The sequence below is a fragment of the Petromyzon marinus genome, unplaced genomic scaffold, assembly GCF_048934315.1.
Source record: "Petromyzon marinus isolate PM22_M1 ecotype Great Lakes invasive population unplaced genomic scaffold, UKy_Petmar_22M1.pri1.0 PM_Scaffold_157, whole genome shotgun sequence".
Classification (NCBI taxonomy): Eukaryota; Metazoa; Chordata; class Hyperoartia; order Petromyzontiformes; family Petromyzontidae; genus Petromyzon; species Petromyzon marinus.
This window is the reverse complement of record NW_027423121.1, coordinates 77,440-101,500: the sequence shown is the minus strand read 5'-3', so window position 1 is coordinate 101,500 and position 24,061 is coordinate 77,440. Positions and strand designations below refer to the sequence as shown.

General features: G+C 43.4%; 1 protein-coding gene across 1 annotated transcript in view; it reads left to right on the top strand.

The window, feature by feature from the left end:
- Positions 1–24,061, top strand: part of LOC116937900 (uncharacterized) — a 155,505-nt gene that overhangs the window by 86,870 nt on the left and 44,574 nt on the right. Inside the window, exons 23-24 of the mRNA XM_076063580.1 lie at positions 6,488–6,601; positions 12,360–12,449. Coding sequence (XP_075919695.1) covers positions 6,488–6,601; positions 12,360–12,449 — 204 coding nt within the window. The remainder of the gene's footprint in view (positions 1–6,487; positions 6,602–12,359; positions 12,450–24,061) is intronic.

Here is a 24,061-nt window from a genome sequence, read left to right as displayed (position 1 = left end):
GGTGTTCGCCAAGGTGACTCACTTAGACACTCTTACTTAGACACTCTCACTTAGACACACTCACACTTAGACACTTGGATACACCCTCAAGGTGTTCGCCAAGGTGACTCACTTAGACACACTTAGATAGACACTCACACTTAGATAGACACTCACTTAGACACTCGGATACACCCTCAAGGTGTTCGCCAAGGTGACTCACTTAGACACTCTCACTTAGACACTCTCTTAGATAGACACACTTAGATAGAGACTCAGTTAGACACTCGGATACACCCTGAAGGTGTTCGCCAAGGTGACTCACTTAGACACTCTCACTTAGACACACTCACTTAGACACTTGGATACACCCTCAAGGTGTTCGCCAAGGTGACTCACTTAGACACTCTCTTAGATAGACACTCTCACACTTAGACACTCTCACTTAGACACACTCACTTAGACACTCAGATACACCCTCAAGGTGTTCGCCAAGGTGACTCACTTAGACACTCTTACTTAGACACACTCACACTTAGACACTCTTAGATAGACACTCACATAGACACACACTTAGACACTCGGATACACCCTCAAGGTGTTCGCCAAGGTGACTCACTTAGACACTCTTAGATAGACACACTCACACTTAGACACTCTCTTAGATAGACACACTCACACTTAGACACTCACTTAGACACTCTCTTAGATATACACACACACTTAGATAGAGACTCACTTAGACACTCGGATACACCCTCAAGGTGTTCGCCAAGGTGACTCACTTAGACACTCTTAGATAGACACTCACACTTAGATAGACACTCACACTTAGATAGACACTCACTTAGACACTCGGATACACCCTCAAGGTGTTCGCCAAGGTGACTCACTTAGACACTCTTAGATAGACACACTCACACTTAGATAGACACTCACACTTAGATAGACACTCACTTAGACACTCTTAAATAGACACTCACACTTAGATAGACACACTCACTTAGACACTCGGATACACCCTGAAGGTGTTCGCCAAGGTGACTCACTTAGACACTCTTACTTAGACACACTCACTTAGATAGACACTCACTTAGATAGACACACTCACACTTAGACACTCTCTTAGATAGACACTCACACTTAGACACTCACTTAGACACTCGGATACACCCTGAAGGTGTTCGCCAAGGTGACAACACTTAGACACTCTCACTTAGACACTCTCACTTAGATAGACACTCTCTTAGATAGACACTCTCACTTAGACACTCTCACTTAGACACTCTCACTTAGATAGACACTCTCTTAGATAGACACTCTCACTTAGACACTCTCACTTAGACACTCTCACTTAGACACTCTCACTTAGACACACACTTAGATAGACACACACTTAGACACACACTTAGATAGACACTCACTTAGACACTCAGATACACCCTGAAGGTGTTCGCCAAGGTGACAACACTTAGACACTCTTACTTAGACACTCTCACTTAGACACTCTCACTTAGACACACTCACTTAGACACTCGGATACACCCTCAAGGTGTTCGCCAAGGTGACAACACTTAGACACTCTCACTTAGACACTCTCACTTAGATAGACACTCTCTTAGATAGACACTCTCACTTAGACACTCTCACTTAGACACTCTCACTTAGATAGACACTCTCACTTAGACACTCGGATACACCCTGAAGGTGTTCGCCAAGGTGACTCACTTAGACACTCTTAGATAGACACTCTTAGATAGACACTCACTTAGACACTCACTTAGATAGACACTCACACTTAGACACTCAGATACACCCTCAAGGTGTTCGCCAAGGTGAGAACACTTAGACACTCTTACTTAGACACTCTTAGATAGACATTCACATAGATAGACACTCACTTAGACACTCGGATACACCCTCAAGGTGTTCGCCAAGGTGACAACACTTACTTAGACACTCTTAGATAGACATTCACTTAGATAGACACTCACTTAGACACTCTTACTTAGACACTCTCACACTTAGATAGACACACACTTAGACACTCGGATACACCCTCAAGGTGTTCGCCAAGGTGACAACACTTACTTAGACACTCTTAGACACTCACTTAGATAGACACTCACTTAGACACTCTTACTTAGACACTTAGACACACACAGATAGACACTCACACAGTGAGACACTCACACTTAGACACACTCACACTTAGACACTTACACTTAGACACACACACTTAGACACACACTCACACTTAGACACTTACACTTAGACACTTACACTTAGACACACAGTGAGACACTCACTTAGACACTCGCACAGTGAGACACTCACAGTGAGACACACAGTGAGACACTAACACACTTAGACACACACACTTAGACACACTCACACACACTTAGACACTCACACTTAGACACACTCACACTTAGACACTCACACTTAGACACTCACACTTAGACACTCACACTTAGACACTCACACTTAAACACTCACACTTAGACACACTTAGACACTTAGAGAGATACACTTAGACACTCACACATAGACACACACACAGACACACTTAGACACTCACACAGATAGACACACTTAGACACAGACACACACACAGACACACACACAGTGACACTCACACTTAGACACTCACACACATAGACACTTAGACACTCACAGATAGACACACACACAGTGAGACACTCACACAGACACAAAGAACAAATATCCCCCGTATAGCCTTAACAGACTGTAGGGGCAAGTGCTGTTAGCGAACACACACACACACAGACACACACACAGACACACACACACAGTGACACACACAGTCACACACACACACACAGTGACACACACACACACAGTCACACACACAGACAGTCACACACACACAGTCACACACACACAGTCACACACACACACAGTGACACACACAGTCACACACACACACACAGTGACACACACACACACACAGTCACACACACACACACAGTCACACACACACAGACAGTCACACACACACAGTCACACACACACAGTCACACACACACACAGTCACACACACACAGTGACACACACACAGTGACACACACACAGTGACACACACACAGTGACACACACACACAGACACACACAGACAGTCACACACAGACAGTCACACACACACAGTGACACACACAGTGACACACACACAGTGACACACACACACACACAGTGACACACACACAGTCACACACACACACAGACACACACACAGTCACACACACACACAGTGACACACACACACACAGACACACACACACACAGTGACACACACACACACACAGTGACACACACACACACAGACACACACACACACACAGTGACACACACACACAGTGACACACACACACAGACACACAACAAAGACAAAGATCCCCCGTATAGCCTTAACAGACTGTATGGGCAAGTGCTGTTAGCGAACACACACACAGTCACACACACACAGTCACACACACAGTCACACACACACACAGACAGTCATACACACACAGTGACACACAAAGACAAAGATCTCCCGTGTAGCCTTAACAGACTGTAGGGGCAAGTGCTGTTAGCGAGCACCTATGAAGGCCGGAACGGTACACGAGGGGGTGGGTGGCCAGCACCACGCCCGGCCGCCTTTGTCTTCCTAGTGGCAATGTTTACACACCGCACCAGGTACTCATTTGAGGCTGAGTCGACCTAGGGGAGGCCCGGGACCGGTTCAGATAATCGTCACTGGTGTTGGCCGTGAGCGGTGTATGTCACCGTGTGTGTGTGTGTGTCACTGTGTGTGTGTCACTGTGTGTGTGTGTCTGTGTGTGTGTGTCTGTGTGTGTGTCACTGTGTGTGTGTGTGTCTGTGTGTGTGTCACTGTGTGTGTGTCTGTGTGTGTGTGTCACTGTGTGTGTCACTGTGTGTGTGTGTCACTGTGTGTGTGTGTCACTGTGTGTGTGTGTCACTGTGTGTGTGTCACTGTGTGTGTGTGTCACTGTGTGTATGTGTGTCTGTGTGTGTGTCACTGTGTGTGTGTGTGTCACTGTGTGTGTGTGTCACTGTGTGTGTGTGTGTCACTGTGTGTGTGTCACTGTGTGTGACACTATATATATGTGACACTGTGTGTGTCTCTAGGTGTGTGACATTGGTGATGCTTCCCGTGGATCTCTCTCCTCCTACGGCTACATCCTGATGTGTCACACTGTGTGTGTGTGGGTGTCACTGTGTGTGTGTGTCACTGTGTGTGTGTGTCACTGTGTGTGTGTAACACTATATATGTATGTGTGTCTCTAGGTGTGTGATATTGGCGATGCTTCCCGTGGATCTCTCTCCTCCTACGGCTACATCCTGATGTGTGACACTATATATATGTGTAACACTGTGTGTGTGACACTATGTATCACTGTGTGTGTCTCTAGGTGTGTGATATTGGTGATGCTTCCCGTGGATCTCTCTCCTCCTACGGCTACATCCTGATGTGTCACTGTGTGTGTCACTGTGTGTGTGTGTGTCACTGTGTGTGTCTCTAGGTGTGTGATATTGGTGATGCTTCCCGTGGATCTCTCTCCTCCTACGGCTACATCCTGATGTGTCACACTGTGTGTGTGTCACTGTGTGTGTGTGTCACTGTGTGTGTGTCACTGTGTGTGTGTGTCACTGTGTGTGTGTGTGTCACTGTGTGTGTGTGTGTCACTGTGTGTGTCACTAGGTGTGTGACATTGGTGATGCTTCCCGTGGATCTCTCTCCTCCTACGGCTACATCCTGATGTGTCACTGTGTGTGTCACTGTGTGTGTGTGTCACTGTGTGTGTCACTAGGTGTGTGACATTGGTGATGCTTCCCGTGGATCTCTCTCCTCCTACGGCTACATCCTGATGTGTGACACTATATATATGTGTAACACTGTGTGTGTGACACTATGTATCACTGTGTGTGTCTCTAGGTGTGTGATATTGGTGATGCTTCCCGTGGATCTCTCTCCTCCTACGGCTACATCCTGATGTGTCACTGTGTGTGTCACTGTGTGTGTGTGTGTCACTGTGTGTGTCACTAGGTGTGTGACATTGGTGATGCTTCCCGTGGATCTCTCTCCTCCTACGGCTACATCCTGATGTGTCACTGTGTGTGTCACTGTGTGTGTGTGTGTGTGTCACTGTGTGTGTCACTAGGTGTGTGACATTGGTGATGCTTCCCGTGGATCTCTCTCCTCCTACGGCTACATCCTGATGTGTCACTGTGTGTGTCACTGTGTGTGTGTGTGTCACTGTGTGTGTCACTAGGTTTGTGACATTGGTGATGCTTCCCGTGGATCTCTCTCCTCCTACGGCTACATCCTGATGTGTCACTGTGTGTGTCACTGTGTGTGTGTGTGTGTGTCACTGTGTGTGTCACTAGGTTTGTGACATTGGTGATGCTTCCCGTGGATCTCTCTCCTCCTACGGCTACATCCTGATGTGTCACTGTGTGTGTCACTGTGTGTGTGTGTGTCACTGTGTGTGTGTGACACTGTGTGTGTGTCACTGTGTGTGTGTGTGTCACTGTGTGTGTGTGTGTCACTGTGTGTGTGTGTGTCACTGTGTGTGTGTCACTGTGTGTGTGTGTCACTGTGTGTGTGTGTCACTGTGTGTGTCACTGTGTGTGTGTGTCACTGTGTGTGACACTGTGTGTGTGTCACTGTGTGTGTGTGTCACTGTGTGTGTGTCACTGTGTGTGTGTCACTGTGTGTGTGTGTCACTGTGTGTGTGTCACTGTGTGTGTGTCACTGTGTGTGTGTGTCACTGTGTGTGTGTCACTGTGTGTGTGTGTCACTGTGTGTGTGTGTCACTGTGTGTGTGTCACTGTGTGTGTGTGTGTTACTGTGTGTGTGTGTCACTGTCTGTGTGTGTGTGACACTGTGGGTGTGTGTAACACTATATATGTATGTGTATGTGTGTGTCACTGTGTGTGTGTGTCACTGTGTGTGTGTCACTGTGTGTGTCACTGTGTGTGTGTCACTGTGTGTGTGTGTCACTGTGTGTGTGTCACTGTGTGTGTGTGTCACTGTGTGTGTGTGTCACTGTGTGTGTGTGTGTCACTGTGTGTGTGTGTCACTGTGTGTGTGTGTCACTGTGTGTGTGTCACTGTGTGTGTGTGTCACTGTGTGTGTGTCACTGTGTGTGTGTCACTGTGTGTGTCACTGTGTGTGTCACTGTGTGTGTGTGTGTCACTGTGTGTGTGTCACTGTGTGTGTGTGTGTATCACTGTGTGTCTCTAGGTGTGTGATATTGGCGATGCTTCCCGTGGATCTCTCTCCTCCTACGGCTACATCCTGATGTGTCACTGTGTGTGTCACTGTGTGTGTGTCACTGTGTGTGTGTGTCACTGTGTGTGTGTGTGTCACTGTGTGTGTGACACTGTGTGTGTGTGTGTCACTGTGTGTGTGTCACTGTGTGTGTGTGTGTCACTGTGTGTGTGTCACTGTGTGTGTGTGTGTCACTGTGTGTGTGTCTAGGTGTGTGACATTGGCGATGCTTCCCGTGGATCTCTCTCCTCCTACGGCTACATTCTGATGCTGCTCTACTTCCTGCAGCAGCGTCAGCCGCCAGTAGTCCCTGTCCTGCAACAGGTACCAAGGCACTGGTATCTGTAGTATCAGTACTACTAGTAGTAGTATCAGTACTACTAATAGTAGTATCAGTAGTGTCAGTAGTATCACTACTACTAGTATCAGTAGTACCAGTAGTCCCTGTCCTGCAACAGGTACCAAGGCACTGGTATCTGTAGTATCAGTACTACTAGTAGTAGTATCAGTACTACTAATAGTAGTATCAGTAGTGTCAGTAGTATCACTACTACTAGTATCAGTAGTACCAGTAGTCCCTGTCCGGCAGCAGGTACCAAGGCACTGGTACCTGTAGTACCAGTACTACTAATAGTAGTATCAGTACTACTAGTATCAGTAGTATCTGTAGTGTCATCAGTAGTAGTGTCAGTAGTGTCACTACTACTAGTATCAGTAGTACCAGTAGTCCCTGTCCTGCAGCAGGTACCAAGGCACTGGTACCTGTAGTATCAGTACTACTAGTAGTAGTAGTATCAGTACTATTAATAGTAGTATCAGTAGTATCTGTAGTGTCATCAGTAGTAGTGTCAGTAGTATCAGTAGTACCTGTAGTATCAGTAGTGTCACTACTACTAGTATCAGTAGTGTCACTACTACTAGTATCAGTAGTATCAGTAGTCCCTGTCCTGCAGCAGGTACCAAGGCGCTGGTATCTGTAGTATCAGTACTACTAATAGTAGTATCAGTAGTATCAGTAGTGTCAGTACTACTAGTAGTAGTATCAGTAGTACTAGTAGTATCAGTACTACTAGTAGTAGTGTCAGTAGTATCAGTACTACTAATAGTAGTATCAGTACTACTAGTAGTAGTATCAGTACTACTAGTAGTAGTATCAGTAGTATCAGTACTACTAGTAGTAGTATCAGTAGTATCAGTACTACTAGTAGTAGTATCAGTAGTATCTGTAGTGTCAGTACTACTAGTATCAGTAGTATCAGTACTACTAGTAGTAGTATCAGTACTAGTGGTATCAGTAGTGTCAGTACTACTAGTAGTAGTATCAGTACTACTAGTAGTAGTGTCAGTAGTAGTAGTATCAGTACTAGTAGTATCAGTAGTATCAGTACTAGTAGTATCAGTAGTATCAGTACTAGTAGTATCAGTAGTATCAGTACTAGTAGTAGTATCAGTACTAGTAGTATCAGTAGTATCAGTACTAGTAGTATCAGTAGTATCAGTACTAGTAGTAGTATCAGTACTAGTAGTATCAGTAGTATCAGTACTAGTAGTATCAGTACTAGTAGTATCAGTACTAGTAGTATCAGTAGTAGTATCAGTAGTATCAGTACTAGTAGTATCAGTAGTATCAGTACTAGTAGTATCAGTACTAGTAGTATCAGTACTAGTAGTATCAGTACTAGTAGTATTAGTAGTATCAGTAGTAGTAGTATCAGTAGTATCAGTACTAGTAGTATCAGTAGTATCAGTACTAGTAGTATCAGTACTAGTAGTATCATCAATAGTAGTTTCATCAGTAATAGTATCATCAGTAGTAGTAGTAGTATCAGTACTAGTAGTATCAGTAGTAGTATCATCATTATCAGTAGTAGTATCATCATCATCAGTAGTATCATCATCATCATCATGAGTAGTATCATCATCAGTAGTATCATCAGTAGTAGTATCATCAGTAGTAGTATCAATAGTAGTAGTATCATCATCAGTAGTAGTATCATCATCATCAGTAGTAGTATCATCATCAGTAGTAGTATCATCATCATCAGTAGTAGTATCATCATCAGTACTATCATCATCAGTAGTAGTATCATCATCAGTAGTAGTATCATCATCATCAGTAGTAGTATCATCATCAGTACTAGTATCATCATCAGTAGTAGTATCATCATCAGTAGTAGTATCATCATCAGTAGTAGTAGTATCATCAGTAGTAGTAGTAGTAGTATCATCAGTAGTAGTATCATCAGTAGTAGTATCATCAGTAGTAGTATCATCAATACTAGTAATATCATCAATAGTCATAGTATCATCAGTAGTATCATCAGTAGTATCATCATCAGTAGTATCATCATCAGTAGTATCATCATCAGTAGTATCATCAATACTAGTAATATCATCAATAGTCGTAGTATCATCAGTAGTATCATCATCATCAGTAGTAGTATCATCAATAGTAGTATCATCAATAGTAGTAGTATTATCATCGTCCCCGTGTCTCTTTCCCCGTGTCTCTCTCTCCCCCCGTGTGTCTCTCTCCCCGTGTCTCTCTCTCTCCCCGTGTCTCTCTCTCTCCCCGTGTCTCTCTCTCTCCCCGTGTCTCTCTCTCCCCGTGTGTCTCTCTCCCCGTGTCTCTCTCTCTCCCCGTGTCTCTCTCTCTCCCCGTGTCTCTCTCTCTCCCCGTGTCTCTCTCTCTCCCCGTGTCTCTCTCTCTCCCCGTGTCTCTCTCTCTCCCCGTGTCTCTCTCTCTCCCTGTGTCTCTCTCTCTCCCCGTGTCTCTCTCTCTCCCCGTGTCTCTCTCTCTCCCCGTGTCTCTCTCTCCCCGTGTCTCTCCCCGTGTCTCTCTCTCTCCCCGTGTCTCTCTCTCTCCCCGTGTCTCTCTCTCTCCCCGTGTCTCTCTCTCTCCCCGTGTCTCTCTCACCCCGTGTCTCTCTCTCTCCCCGTGTCTCTCTCTCTCCCCGTGTCTCTCTCTCTCTCTGTCTCTCTCTCCCCGTGTCTCTCTCCCCGTGTCTCTCTCTCCCCGTGTCTCTCCCCCCCCGTGTCTCTCCCCCCCCGTGTCTCTCCCCGTATCTCTCTCTCTCTCCCCGTGTCTCTCTCTCTCCCCGTGTCTCTCTCTCTCTCTCCCCGTGTCTCTCTCTCTCCCCGTGTCTCTCTCTCTCTCCCCGTGTCTCTCTATCTCCCCGTGTCTCGCTCACTCCCCGTGTCTCTCTCCCCGTGTCTCTCTCTCTCCCCGTGTCTCTCTCTCTCCCGTGTGTCTCTCTCTCCCGTGTGTCTCTCTTTCCCCGTGTCTCTCTCTCCCCGTGTCTCTCTCTCTCTCCGTGTCTCTCTCTCTCTCCGTGTCTCTCTCACCTTGTCTCTCTCCCCGTGTCTCTCTCACCGTGTCTCTCTCCCCGTGTCTCTCTCCCCGTGTCTCTCTCCCCGTGTCTCTCCCCGTGTCTCTCTCCCCGTGTCTCTCTCACCGTGTCTCTCCCCGTGTCTCTCACCGTGTCTCTCACCGTGTCCCCGTGTCTCTCTCCCCGTGTCTCTCTCCCCGTGTCCCCGTGTCTTTCTCCCCGTGTCTCTCTCCCCGTGTCTCTCTCCCCGTGTCTCTCTCCCCGTGTCTCTCCCCGTGTCTCTCCCCGTGTCTCTCTCTGTGTCTCTCCCCATGTCCCCGTGTCTCTCTCCCCGTGTCTCTCCCCGTGTCTCTCTCTGTGTCTCTCCCCGTGTCTCTTTCTGTGTCTCTCCCCGTGTCTCTCTCCCTGTGTCTCTCTCCCCGTGTCTCTCTCCCCGTGTCTCTCTCACCGTGTCTCTCTCCCCGTGTCTCTCTCCCCGTGTCTCTCTCCCCGTGTCCCCGTGTCTCTCCCCGTGTCTCTCTCACCGTGTCTCTCTCCCTGTGTCTCTCCCCCCGTGTCTCTCTCCCCGTGTCTCTCTCCCTGTGTCTCTCCCCGTGTCTCTCTCCCCGTGTCTCTCCCCCCGTGTCTCTCTCCCCGTGTCTCTCTCCCTGTGTCTCTCCCCGTGTCTCTCTCCCCGTGTCTCTCTCCCCGTGTCTCTCTCTCTCTCTCACCGTGTCCCCGTGTCTCTCCCCGTGTCTCTCTCACCGTGTCTCTCCCCCCGTGTCTCTCTCCCCGTGTCTCTCCCCGTGTCTCTCTCCCCGTGTCTCTCTCACCGTGTCTCTCCCCGTGTCTCTCCCCCCGTGTCTCTCTCCCCGTGTCTCTCCCCGTGTCTCTCTCCCCGTGTCTCTCCCCGTGTCTCTCTCCCCTTGTCCCCGTGTCTCTCTCACCGTGTCCCCGTGTCTCTCTCCCCGTGTCTCTCTCTCCCCGTGTCTCTCTCCCCGTGTCTCTCTCCCCGTGTCTCTCTCTCTCCCTGTCTCTCTCTCTCTCCCCGTGTCTCTCTCCCCGTGTCTCTCTCCCCGTGTCTCTCTCCCCGTGTCTCTCTCCCCGTGTCTCTCTCCCCGTGTTTCTCTCCCCGTGTCTCTCCCCGTGTCTCTCTCCCCGTGTCTCTCTCACCGTGTCTCTCCCCGTGTCTCTCACCGTGTCTCTCACCGTGTCCCCGTGTCTCTCTCCCCGTGTCTCTCCCCGTGTCCCCGTGTCTCTCTCCCCGTGTCTCTCTCCCCGTGTCTCCCTCCCCGTGTCTCTCTCCCCGTGTCTCTCTCCCCGTGTCTCTCTCCCCGTGTCTCTCTCCCCGTGTCTCTCCCCGTGTCTCTCTCTGTGTCTCTCCCCGTGTCCCCGTGTCTCTCTCCCCGTGTCTCTCCCCGTGTCTCTCTCTGTGTCTCTCCCCGTGTCTCTCTCCCCGTGTCTCTCTCTGTGTCTCTCCCCGTGTCCCCGTGTCTCTCTCCCCGTGTCTCTCCCCGTGTCTCTCTCCCCGTGTCTCTCTCACCGTGTCTCTCACCGTGTCTCTCTCCCCGTGTCTCTCTCACCGTGTCTCTCTCACCGTGTCTCTCTCCCCGTGTCTCTCTCACCGTGTCTCTCTCACCGTGTCTCTCTCCCCGTGTCTCTCTCTCACCGTGTCTCTCTCTCACCGTGTCTCTCTCCCCGTGTCTCTCTCCCCGTGTCTCTCTCCCCGTGTCTCTCTCTCTCCCCGTGTCTCTCTCTCTCCCCGTGTCTCTCTCTCTCCCCGTGTCTCTCTCTCCCCGTGTCTCTCTCCCCGTGTCTCTCTCCCCGTGTCTCTCTCCCCGTGTCTCTCTCCCCGTGTCTCTCTCCCCGTGTCTCTCTCCCTTTGTCTCTCTCCCCGTGTCTCTCTCCCCGTGTCTCTCTCTCTCTGTGTCTCTCCCCGTGTGTCTCTCCCCGTGTCTCTCTCTGTGTCTCTCCCCGTGTCCCCGTGTCTCTCTCCCCGTGTCTCTCTCCCCGTGTCTCTCTCTACCCGTGTCTCTCTCCCCTTGTCTCCATGTCTCTCTCCCCGTGTCTCTCTCCCCGTGTCTCTCTCCCCGTGTCTCTCTCCCCGTGTCTCTCTCCCCGTGTCTCTCTCCCCGTGTCTCTCTCCCCGTGTCTCTCTCCCCATGTCTCTCTCCCCGTGTCTCTCTCCCCGTGTCTCTCTCCCCGTGTCTCTCTCCCCGTGTCTCTCTCCCCGTGTCTCTCTCCCCGTGTCTCTCTCACCGTGTCTCCGTGTCTCTCTCCCCGTGTCTCTCTCCCCGTGTCTCTCTCACCATGTCTCCGTGTCTCTCTCCCCGTGTCTCTCTCACCGTCTCTCTCCCCGTGTCTCTCTCACCGTCTCTCTCCCCGTGTCTCTCTCCCCGTGTCTCTCTCCCCGTGTCTCTCTCCCCGTGTCCCCGTGTCTCTCCCCGTGTCTCTTTCCCCGTGTCTGTCTCTCTCCCCGTGTCTCTCTCACCGTGTCTCTCACCGTGTCTCTCCCCGTGTCTCTCCCCGTGTCTCTCCCCGTGTCTCTCCCCGTGTCCCCGTGTCTCTCTCCCCGTGTCTCTCCCCGTGTCTCTCTATGTGTCTCTCCCCGTGTCTCTCTCCCCGTGTCTCTCTCTGTGTCTCTCCCCGTGTCTCTCTCCCCGTGTCTCTCTCCCCGTGTCTCTCTCCCCGTGTCTCTCTCACCGTGTCTCTCTCCCCGTGTCTCCGTGTCTCTCACCGTGTCCCCGTGTCTCTCTCCCCGTGTCTCTCTGCAGCTGTACGAGGGAGCTGATCAGGGCAAGCCGCCTCCAGTGGTCTCTGTGGACGGCTGGAACGCTTACTACTTTAGTGACATCAAACAGCTGGTAACTATCACTAACTAGCACTATAACTAGTACTAACTATAACTAGTACTAACTATCACTATCTATCACTATCACTAACTATCACTATCACTAACTACTACTTTAGTGACATCAAACAGCTGGTAACTATCACTAACTAGCACTATAACTAGTACTAACTATAACTAGTACTAACTATCACTATCTATCACTATCATTAACTATCACTAACTACTACTTTAGTGACATCAAACAGCTGGTAACTATCACTAACTAGCACTATAACTAGTACTAACTATAACTAGTACTAACTATCACTATCTATCACTATCACTAACTATCACTATCACTAACTACTACTTTAGTGACATCAAACAGCTGGTAACTATCACTAACTAGCACTATAACTAGTACTAACTATAACTAGTACTAACTATCACTATCTATCACTATCACTAACTATCACTATCACTAACTACTACTTTAGTGACATCAAACAGCTGGTAACTATCACTAACTAGCACAATAACTATCACTAACTATCACTATCACTAACTATCACTATCACTAACTATCACTATAACTATCACTAACTATCACTATAACTAACTATCACTATCACTAACTACTACTTTAGTGACATCAAACAACTTGTAACTATCACTAACTATCACTATAACTATCACTAACTATCACTATCACTAACTATCACTATCACTAACTATCACTATCACTAACTATCACTAACTATCACTATAACTATCACTAACTATCACTATCACTAACTATCACTATCACTAACTATCACTAACTATCACTATCACTAACTATCACTATCACTAACTAGCACTATCACTAACTAGCACTATCACTAACTAGCACTATAACTATCACTATAACTATCACTAACTATCACTATCACTAACTACTACTTTAGTGACCTCAAACAACTGGTAACTATCACTAACTAGCACTATAACTAGTACTATAACTATCACTATCACTAACTATCACTAACTAGCACTATAACTAGTTCTATAACTATCACTAACTATCACTATCTCTAACTACTACTTTAGTGACATCAAACAACTGGTAACTATCACTAACTAGCACTATAACTAGCACTAACTAGCACTATAACTAGTACTAACTATCACTATAACTAGTTCTATAACTATCACTAACTATCACTATTACTAACTACTACTTTAGTGACATCAAACAACTGGTAACTATCACTAACTAGCACTATAACTAGCACTAACTAGCACTAACTATCACTATCACTAAATATCACTAACTACTACTTTAGTGACATCAAACAGCTGGTAACTATCACTAACTAGCACTATAACTAGCACTAACTATCACTAACTATCACTAACTACTACTTTAGTGACATCAAACAACTGGTAACTATAACTATCACTATAACTATCACTAACTATCACTATAACTAGCACTAACTATCACTATAACTATCACTAACTATCACCATCACTAACTATCACTATCACTAGTACTATAACTATCACTAACTATCACTATCACTAACTAATACTTTAGTGACATCAAACAACTGGTAACTATCACTAACTAGCACTATCTAGTACTATAACTATCACTAACTATCACTAGTACTATAACTATCACTAACTATCACTATCACTAACTACTACTTTAGTGACATCAAACAACTGGTAACTATCACTAACTATCACTATCTATCACTATCACTAACTATCACTATCTATCACTATAACTATCACTAGCACTAACTATCACTATCACTAACTACTACTTTAGTGACATCAAACAACTGGTAACTATCACTAACTAGCACTATAACTATCACTATAACTAGTACTATAACTATCACTAACTATCACTATCACTAACTACTGCTTTAGTGACATCAAACAGCTGGTAACTATCACTAACTAGCACTATAACTATCACTAACTATCAGTAACTATCACTATAAATAGTACTATAACTATCACTAACTATCACTAACTACTACTTTAGTGAATCAAACAACTGGTAACCATCACTAACTAGCACTATAACTATCACTAACTATCACTAACTATCGCTATCACTAACTATTGCTATCACTAACTATCACTAACTACTACTTTAGTGACATCAAACAACTGGTAACTATCACTATCACTAACTAGTACTATAACTAGTACTATAACTATCACTAACTATCACTATCACTAACTACTACTTTAGTGACATCAAACAACTGGTAACTATCACTAACTAGCACTAACTATCACTAACTATCACTATCACTAACTATCACTAACTACTACTTTAGTGACGTCAAACAACTGGTAACTATCACTAACTAGCACTAACTATCACTAACTATCACTATCACTAACTATCACTAACTATCACTATCACTAACTACTACTTTAGTGACATCAAACAGCTGGTAACTATCACTAACTAGTACTATAACTATCACTAACTAGCACTTTAACTATCACTAACTACTACTTTAGTGACATCAAACAACTGGTAACTATAACTATCACTATAACTATCACTAACTATCACTATAACTAGCACTAACTAGCACTATCACTAACTATCACTATCACTAGTACTATAACTATCACTAACTATCACTATCACTAACTAATACTTTAGTGACATCAAACAACTGGTAACTATCACTAACTAGCACTATAACTAGTACTATAACTATCACTAACTATCACTATCACTAACTACTACTTTAGTGACATCAAACAACTGGTAACTATCACTAACTAGCACTATAACTAGTACTAACTATCACTATCTATCACTATCACTAGTACTATAACTATCACTAACTATCACTATCACTAACTACTACTTTAGTGACATCAAACAGCTGGTAACTATCACTAACTAGCACTATAACTATCACTAACTATCACTAACTATCAGTAACTATCACTATAAATAGTACTATAACTATCACTATCACTAACTACTACTTTAGTGAATCAAACAACTGGTAACCATCACTAACTAGCACTATAACTATCACTAACTATCACTAACTATCGCTATAACTAACTATCGCTATCACTAACTATCACTAACTATCACTATCTAGCACTATAACTAGCACTATAACTATCACTAACTATCACTAACTACTACTTTAGTGACATCAAACAACTGGTAACTATCACTATCACTAACTAGTACTATAACTAGTACTATAACTATCACTAACTATCACTATCACTAACTACTACTTTAGTGACATCAAACAACTGGTAACTATCACTAACTAGCACTAACTATCACTAACTATCACTATCACTAACTATCACTAACTACTACTTTAGTGACGTCAAACAACTGGTAACTATCACTAACTAGCACTAACTATCACTAACTATCACTATCACTAACTATCACTAACTACTACTTTAGTGACATCAAACAGCTGGTAACTATCACTAACTAGTACTATAACTATCACTAACTAGCACTTTAACTATCACTAACTACTACTTTAGTGACATCAAACAACTGGTAACTATAACTATCACTATTACTATCACTAACTATCACTATAACTAGCACTAACTAGCACTATAACTATCACTAACTATCACTATCACTAACTATCACTATCACTAGTACTATAACTATCACTAACTATCACTATCACTACCTAATACTTTAGTGACATCAAACAACTGGTAACTATCACTCACTAGTACTATAACTATCACTAACTATCACTATCACTAACTACTACTTTAGTGACGTCAAACAACTGGTAACTATCACTAACTAGCACTATAACTAGCACTATAACTATCACTCACTAGCACTATAACTAGCACTAACTATCACTAACTAGCACTATAACTATCACTAACTATCACTATCACTAACTACTACTTTAGTGACGTCAAACAGCTGGTAACTATCACTAACTAGCACTATAACTATCACTAACTATCACTATCTATAACTATCACTAACTATCACTATCACTAACTACTACTTTAGTGACGTCAAACTACTGGTAACTATCACTAACTAGCACTATAACTAGCACTAACTAGCACTATAACTATCACTAACTAGCACTATAACTAGCACTAACTATCACTAACTATCACTAACTATCACTATCACTACTACTTTAGTGACATCAAACAACTGGTAACTATCACTAACTAGCACTATAACTAGCACTATAACTATCACTCACTAGCACTATAACTATCACTAACTATCACTATCACTAAATACTACTTTAGTGACGTCAAACAACTGGTAACTATCACTAACTAGCACTATAACTAGCACTATAACTAGTTCTATAACTATCACTAACTAGCACTATCACTAACTACTACTTTAGTGACGTCAAACAACTGGTAACTATCACTAACTATCACTAGCACTATAACTACTTTAGTGACCTCAAACAGCTGGTAACTATAACTATCACTAACTAGCACTATAACTAGCACTATAACTATCACTATCACTAACTACTACTTTAGTGACATCAAACAACTGGTAACTATCACTAACTATCACTAACTAGCACTATAACTATCACTATCACTAACTACTACTTTAGTGACGTCAAACAGCTGGTAACTATCACTAACTATCACTAACTATAACTATCACTAACTATCACTATCTCTAACTATCACTAACTATCACTATCACTAACTACTACTTTGGTGACGTCAAACAACTGGTAACTATAACTAACTAGCACTATCACTAACTATCACTAACTATAACTATCACTAACTATCACTATAACTAGTACTATAACTATCACTAACTATCACTATCACTAACTACTATGGTGACGTCAAACAACTGGTAACTATCACTAACTATCACTATAACTATCACTATAACTAGTACTATAACTATCACTATAACTAGTACTATAACTATCACTAACTATCACTATCACTAACTATCACTATCACTAACTATCACAATAACTCTCACTGTCACTATAACTAGTACTATAACTATCACTAACTATCACTAACTACTACTTTAGTGACGTCAAACAGCTGGTAACTATCACTAACTAGCACTATAACTATCACTATAACTAGTACTATAACTATCACTAACTATCACTATCACTAACTACTACTTTAGTGACATCAAACAACTGGTAACTATCACTAACTAGCACTATAACTATCACTATAACTATCACTATCACTAACTACTACTTTAGTGACATCAAACAACTGGTAACTATCACTAACTAGTACTATAACTAGTACTAACTATCACTAACTATCACTATCACTAACTACTACTTTAGTGACGTCAAACAGCTGGTAACTATCACTAACTAGCACTATAACTATCACTATAACTAGTACTATAACTATCACTAACTATCACTATCACTAACTACTACTTTAGTGACATCAAACAACTGGTAACTATCACTAACTAGCACTATAACTATCACTATAACTATCACTATCACTAACTACTACTTTAGTGACATCAAACAACTGGTAACTATCACTAACTAGTACTATAACTAGTACTAACTATCACTAACTATCACTATCACTAACTACTACTTTAGTGACGTCAAACAGCTGGTAACTATCACTAACTAGCACTATAACTAGCACTAACTATCACTCACTAGCACTATAACTATCACTAACTATCACTATCACTAACTACTACTTTAGTGACGTCAAACAACTGGTAACTATCACTAACTAGCACTATAACTAGCACTATAACTATCACTATCACTAACTACTACTTTAGTGACGTCAAACAACTGGTAACTATCACTAACTATCACTAGCACTATAACTAGTACTATCACTAACTATCACTAACTACTACTTTAGTGACCTCAAACAGCTGGTAACTATCACTAACTATCACTATAACTAGTACTATAACTATCACTATAACTATCACTATCACTAACAACTTCTTTAGTGACTCAAACAGCTGGTAACTATCACTAACTATCACTATAACTAGTACTATAACTATCACTAACTATCACTAACTATCACTATCACTTAGTACTATAACTATCACTATCACTAACTATCACTATAACTAGTACTATAACTATCACTAACTATCACTATCACTAACTATCACTAACTATTACTATCACTAACTATCACTAACTACTACTTTAGTGACGTCAAACAGCTGGTAACTCACTAACTAGCACTATAACTATCACTATAACTAGTACTATCACTAACTATCACTAACTACTATTTTAGTGACGTCAAACAACTGGTAACTATCACTAACTAGCACTATAACTAGCACTAACTATCACTAACTAGCACAATAACTATCACTAACTAGCACCATAACTAGCACTAACTCACTAACTAGCACAATAACTATCACTAACTATCACTATAACTATCACTCACTAGCACTATAACTAGCACTATAACTATCACTATAACTAACTAGCACTAACTATCACTAACTATCACTAACTACTACTTTAGTGACGTCAAACAACTGGTAACTATCACTAACTAGCACTATAACTATCACTAACTAGCACTATAACTATCACTCACTAGCACTATAACTAGTACTATAACTATAACTAACTAGCACTATAACTATCACTAACTATCACTAACTACTACTTTAGTGACGTCAAACAACTGGTAACTATCACTAACTAGCACTATAACTAGCACTAACTAGCACTAACTAGCACTATAACTATCACTAACTATCACTAACTACTACTTTAGTGACGTCAAACAACTGGTAACTATCACTAACTAGCACTATAACTAGCACTAACTATCACTAATTATCACTAACTAGCACTAACTAGCACTATAACTAGCACTATAACTAGCACTAACTATCACTAACTAGCACTATAACTAGCACTAACTATCACTATCTATCATTAACTATCAATATCACTAACTACTACTTTAGTGACATCAAACAACTGGTAACTATCACTAACTAGCACTATAACTATCACTATAACTATCACTAACTATCACTATAACTATCACTATAACTATCACTAACTATCACTATCTATCACTATCTATCACTATAACTATCACTATCACTAACTACTACTTTAGTGACGTCAAACAACTGGTAACTATCACTAACTAGCACTATAACTATCCTAACTATCACTAACTAGCACTATAACTAGCACTAACTATCACTAACTAGCACTAACTATCACTATCTATCACTATCACTAACTACTACTTTAGTGACATCAAATAGCTGGTAACTATCACTAACTAGTACTATAACTATCACTAACTAGCACTTTAACTATCACTAACTACTACTTTAGTGACATCAAACAACTGGTAACTATAACTATCACTAACTAGCACTATAACTAGTACTATAACTATCACTATAACTATCACTATCACTAACTACTACTTTAGTGACATCAAACAGCTGGTAACTATCACTAACTAGTACTATAACTAGTACTATAACTATCACTAACTATCACTAACTAGCACTATAACTAGCACTATAACTATCACTAGCACTAACTATCACTATCACTAACTACTACTTTAGTGACGTCAAACAACTGGTAACTATCACTAACTAGCACTATAACTAGCACTAACTCACTAACTAGCACAATAACTATCACTAACTATCACTATCTATCACTATAACTATCACTAACTATCACTAACTATCACTATCACTAACTATCACTATCACTAACTATCACTATCACTAACTATCACTATCACTAACTATCACTATCACTAACTATCACTATCACTAACTATCACTATCACTAACTATCACTATCACTAACTATCACTATCACTAACTATCACTATCACTAACTATCACTATCACTAACTATCACTATCACTAACTATCACTATCACTAACTATCACTAACTTTCACTATCACTAACTATCACTAACTTTCACTATCACTAACTATCACTAACTATCACTATCACTAACTATCACTATCACTAACTATCACTAACTAGTACTATCACTAACTATCACTAACTAGCACTATAACTAGTACTATCTATCACTATCACTAACTATCACTACCACTAACTATCACTATCACTAACTTTCACTATCACTAACTATCACTAACTTTCACTATCACTAACTATCACTATCACTAACTATCACTATCACTAACTATCACTATCACTAACTATCACTATCACTAACTTTCACTATCACTAACTAGCACTATCACTAACTATCACTAACTATCACTATCACTAACAATCACTATCACTAACTATCACTAACTATCACTATCACTAACTATCACTATCACTAACTATCACTATCACTAACTATCACTATCACTAACTATCACTAACTATCACTATCACTAACTATCACTATCACTAACTATCACTAACTATCACTATCACTAACTATCACTATCACTAACTATCACTAACTATCACTATCACTAACTATCACTATGACTAACTATCACTATGACTAACTATCACTATCACTAACTATCACTAACTATCACTATCACTAACTATCACTATCACTAACTATCACTATCACTAACTATCACTATCACTAACTATCACTAACTTTCACTATCACTAACTATCACTATCACTAACTATCACTATCACTAACTATCACTATCACTAACTATCACTATCACTAACTATCACTATCACTAACTATCACTATCACTAACTATCACTATCACTAACTATCACTATCACTTACTATCACTATCACTAACTATCACTATCACTAACTTTCACTATCACTAACTTTCACTATCACTAACTATCACTATCACTAACTATCACTATCACTATGACTAACTTTCACTATCACTAACTAGCACTATCACTACTAACTCTGTGTCTGTCTGTCTCTCTGTGTCTCTCCGTGTCTCTGTGTCTCTCCGTGTCTCTCTCTGTCTCTCTGTGTCTGTGTCTCTCTGTGTCTCTCTGTGTCTGTGTCTCTCTGTGTCTCTCTGTGTGTCTCACCGTGTCTCTCTCTGTGTCTCACCGTGTGTCTGTGTTTCTGTGTCTCTCTCTGTGTCTCTCTCTGTGTCTCTCTCTGTGTCTCTCTCTGTGTCTCTCCGTGTGTCTCTCTGTGTCTCTGTGTGTCTGTGTTTCTGTGTGTCTCTGTGTCTCTCTCTGTCTCTCTGTGTCTCTGTGTCTCTCTGTGTCTCTCTCTGTGTCTCACCGTGTCTCCGTGTCTCTCTGTGTCTCTCTGTGTCTGTCTCTCTCTGTGTCTCTCTGTGTCTCTCTCTGCGTCTCTATGTATCTCTGTGTCTCTGTGTCTCTGTGTCTCACCATGTCTCACCGTGTCTTTGCGTGTCTTTCTGTGTCTCTGTGTCTCTCCGTGTCTCTCTCTGTCTCTCTGTCTCTCTCTGTGTCTCTCTGATGAGTCTCACCGTGTCTCTCCGTGTCTCTCTGTGTCTCTGTGTCTCTGTGTGTCTCTCTGTGTCTCTCTCTGTGTTTATCTGTGTCTGTGTGTCCCTCTGTGTCCCTCTGTGTCCCTCTGTGTCTCTCTGAGTCTCTCTGAGTCTCTCTGAGTCCTTGTGTGTCTCTGTGTCTCTCTCTGTGTCTCTGTGTCTCTCTCTCTGTGTCTCACCACGTGTCTCTCTGTGTCTCTGTGTCTCACCGTGTCTCACCGTGTCTCTGTGTCTCCGTGTGTCTCTCTCTGTGTGTCTGTGTCTCTCTCTCTCTGTCTCACCACGTGTCTCTCTGTGTCTCTCTGTGTCTCACCGTGTCTCACCGTGTCTCTGTGTCTCCGTGTGTCTCTCCGTGTCTCTCTCTGTGTCTCTCTGTGTCTCTCTGTGTCTCTCACCGTGTCTCTCTGTGTGTCTCTGTGTCTCTCTCTGTGTCTCTGTGTCTCTCTGTGTCTCACCACGTGTCTCACCGTGTCTCTGTGTGTCTCTGTGTGTCTCACCGTGTCTCTGTGTGTCTCTGTGTCTCTCTGTGTGTCTCTGTGTCTCTGTGTCTCACCGTGTCTCTCTCTGTCTCTCTGTGTCTCTGGGTGTCTCTGTCTCTCTGTGTGTCTCTGTGTCTCACCGTGTCTCTCTCTGTGTCTCTCCGTGTGTCTCTGTGTGTCTCTGTGTGTCTCTGAGTGTCTCTGTGTGTCTCTGAGTGTGTCTCTGTGTCTCTCTGTGTCTCTCTGTGTCTCTCTGTGTGTCTCTGTGTCTCACTGTGTCTCTGTGTGTCTCTCTGTGTGTCTCTGTGTCTCACCGTGTCTCTCTCTGTCTCTCTGTGTCTCTGGGTGTCTCTGTCTCTCTGTGTGTCTCTGTGTCTCACCGTGTCTCTCTCTGTGTCTCTCCGTGTGTCTCTGTGTGTCTCACCGTGTCTCTGTCTCTCTGTGTGTCTCTCTGTGTCTCTCTCTGTGTCTCTCTCTGTGTGTCTCTCTCTGTGTGTCTCTGAGTGTCTCTGTGTCTCACCACGTGTCTCACCGTGTCTCTGTGTGTCTCTGTGTGTCTCACCGTGTCTCTGTGTGTCTCTGTGTCTCTCTGTGTGTCTCTGTGTCTCTGTGTCTCACCGTGTCTCTCTCTGTCTCTCTGTGTCTCTGGGTGTCTCTGTCTCTCTGTGTGTCTCTGTGTCTCACCGTGTCTCTCTCTGTCTCTCTGTGTCTCTGGGTGTCTCTGTCTCTCTGTGTGTCTCTGTGTCTCACCGTGTCTCTCTCTGTGTCTCTCCGTGTGTCTCTGTGTGTCTCTGTGTGTCTCTGAGTGTCTCTGTGTGTCTCTGAGTGTGTCTCTGTGTCTCTCTGTGTCTCTCTGTGTCTCTCTGTGTCTCTCTGTGTGTCTCTGTGTCTCACTGTGTCTCTGTGTGTCTCACTGTGTCTCTGTGTGTCTCTCTGTGTGTCTCTGTGTCTCACCGTGTCTCTCTCTGTCTCTCTGTGTCTCTGGGTGTCTCTGTCTCTCTGTGTGTCTCTGTGTCTCACCGTGTCTCTCTCTGTGTCTCTCCGTGTGTCTCTGTGTGTCTCACCGTGTCTCTGTCTCTCTGTGTGTCTCTCTGTGTCTCTCTCTGTGTCTCTCTCTCTGTGTGTCTCTGAGTGTCTCTGTGTGTCTCTGAGTGTCTCTCTGTGTCTCTGTGTCTCTCCGTGTGTCTCTGTGTGTCTCACCGTGTCTCTGTGTCTCTGTGTCTCTCTCTGTGTCTCTCTCTGTGTGTCTCTCTGTGTGTCTCTGTGTCTCTGTGTGTCTCTCTGTCTCTCTCTGTGTCTCTCCGTGTCTCTGTGTGTCTCTGTGTCTCTGTGTAGGCGACCCATTGGCCCCATGTAGGTGAGAACCGTGAGTCCGTGGGGGAGCTGTGAGTCTCTGTGTGTCTCTGTGTCTCTCTGTGTGTCTCTGTGTGTCTCTGTGTGTCTCTGTGTCTCTCTCTGTGTCTGTGTGAGTCTCTGTGTGTCTCTGTGTCTCTCTCTGTGTCTCTGTGAGTCTCTGTGTGTCTCTGAGTGTCTCTGAGTGTCTCTGTGAGTCTCTGTGTGTCTCTGTGTCTCTCTCTGTGTCTCTGTGAGTCTCTGTGTGTCTCTGAGTGTCTCTGAGTGTCTCTGTGTCTCTCTGTGTGTCTCACCGTGTCTCTCTC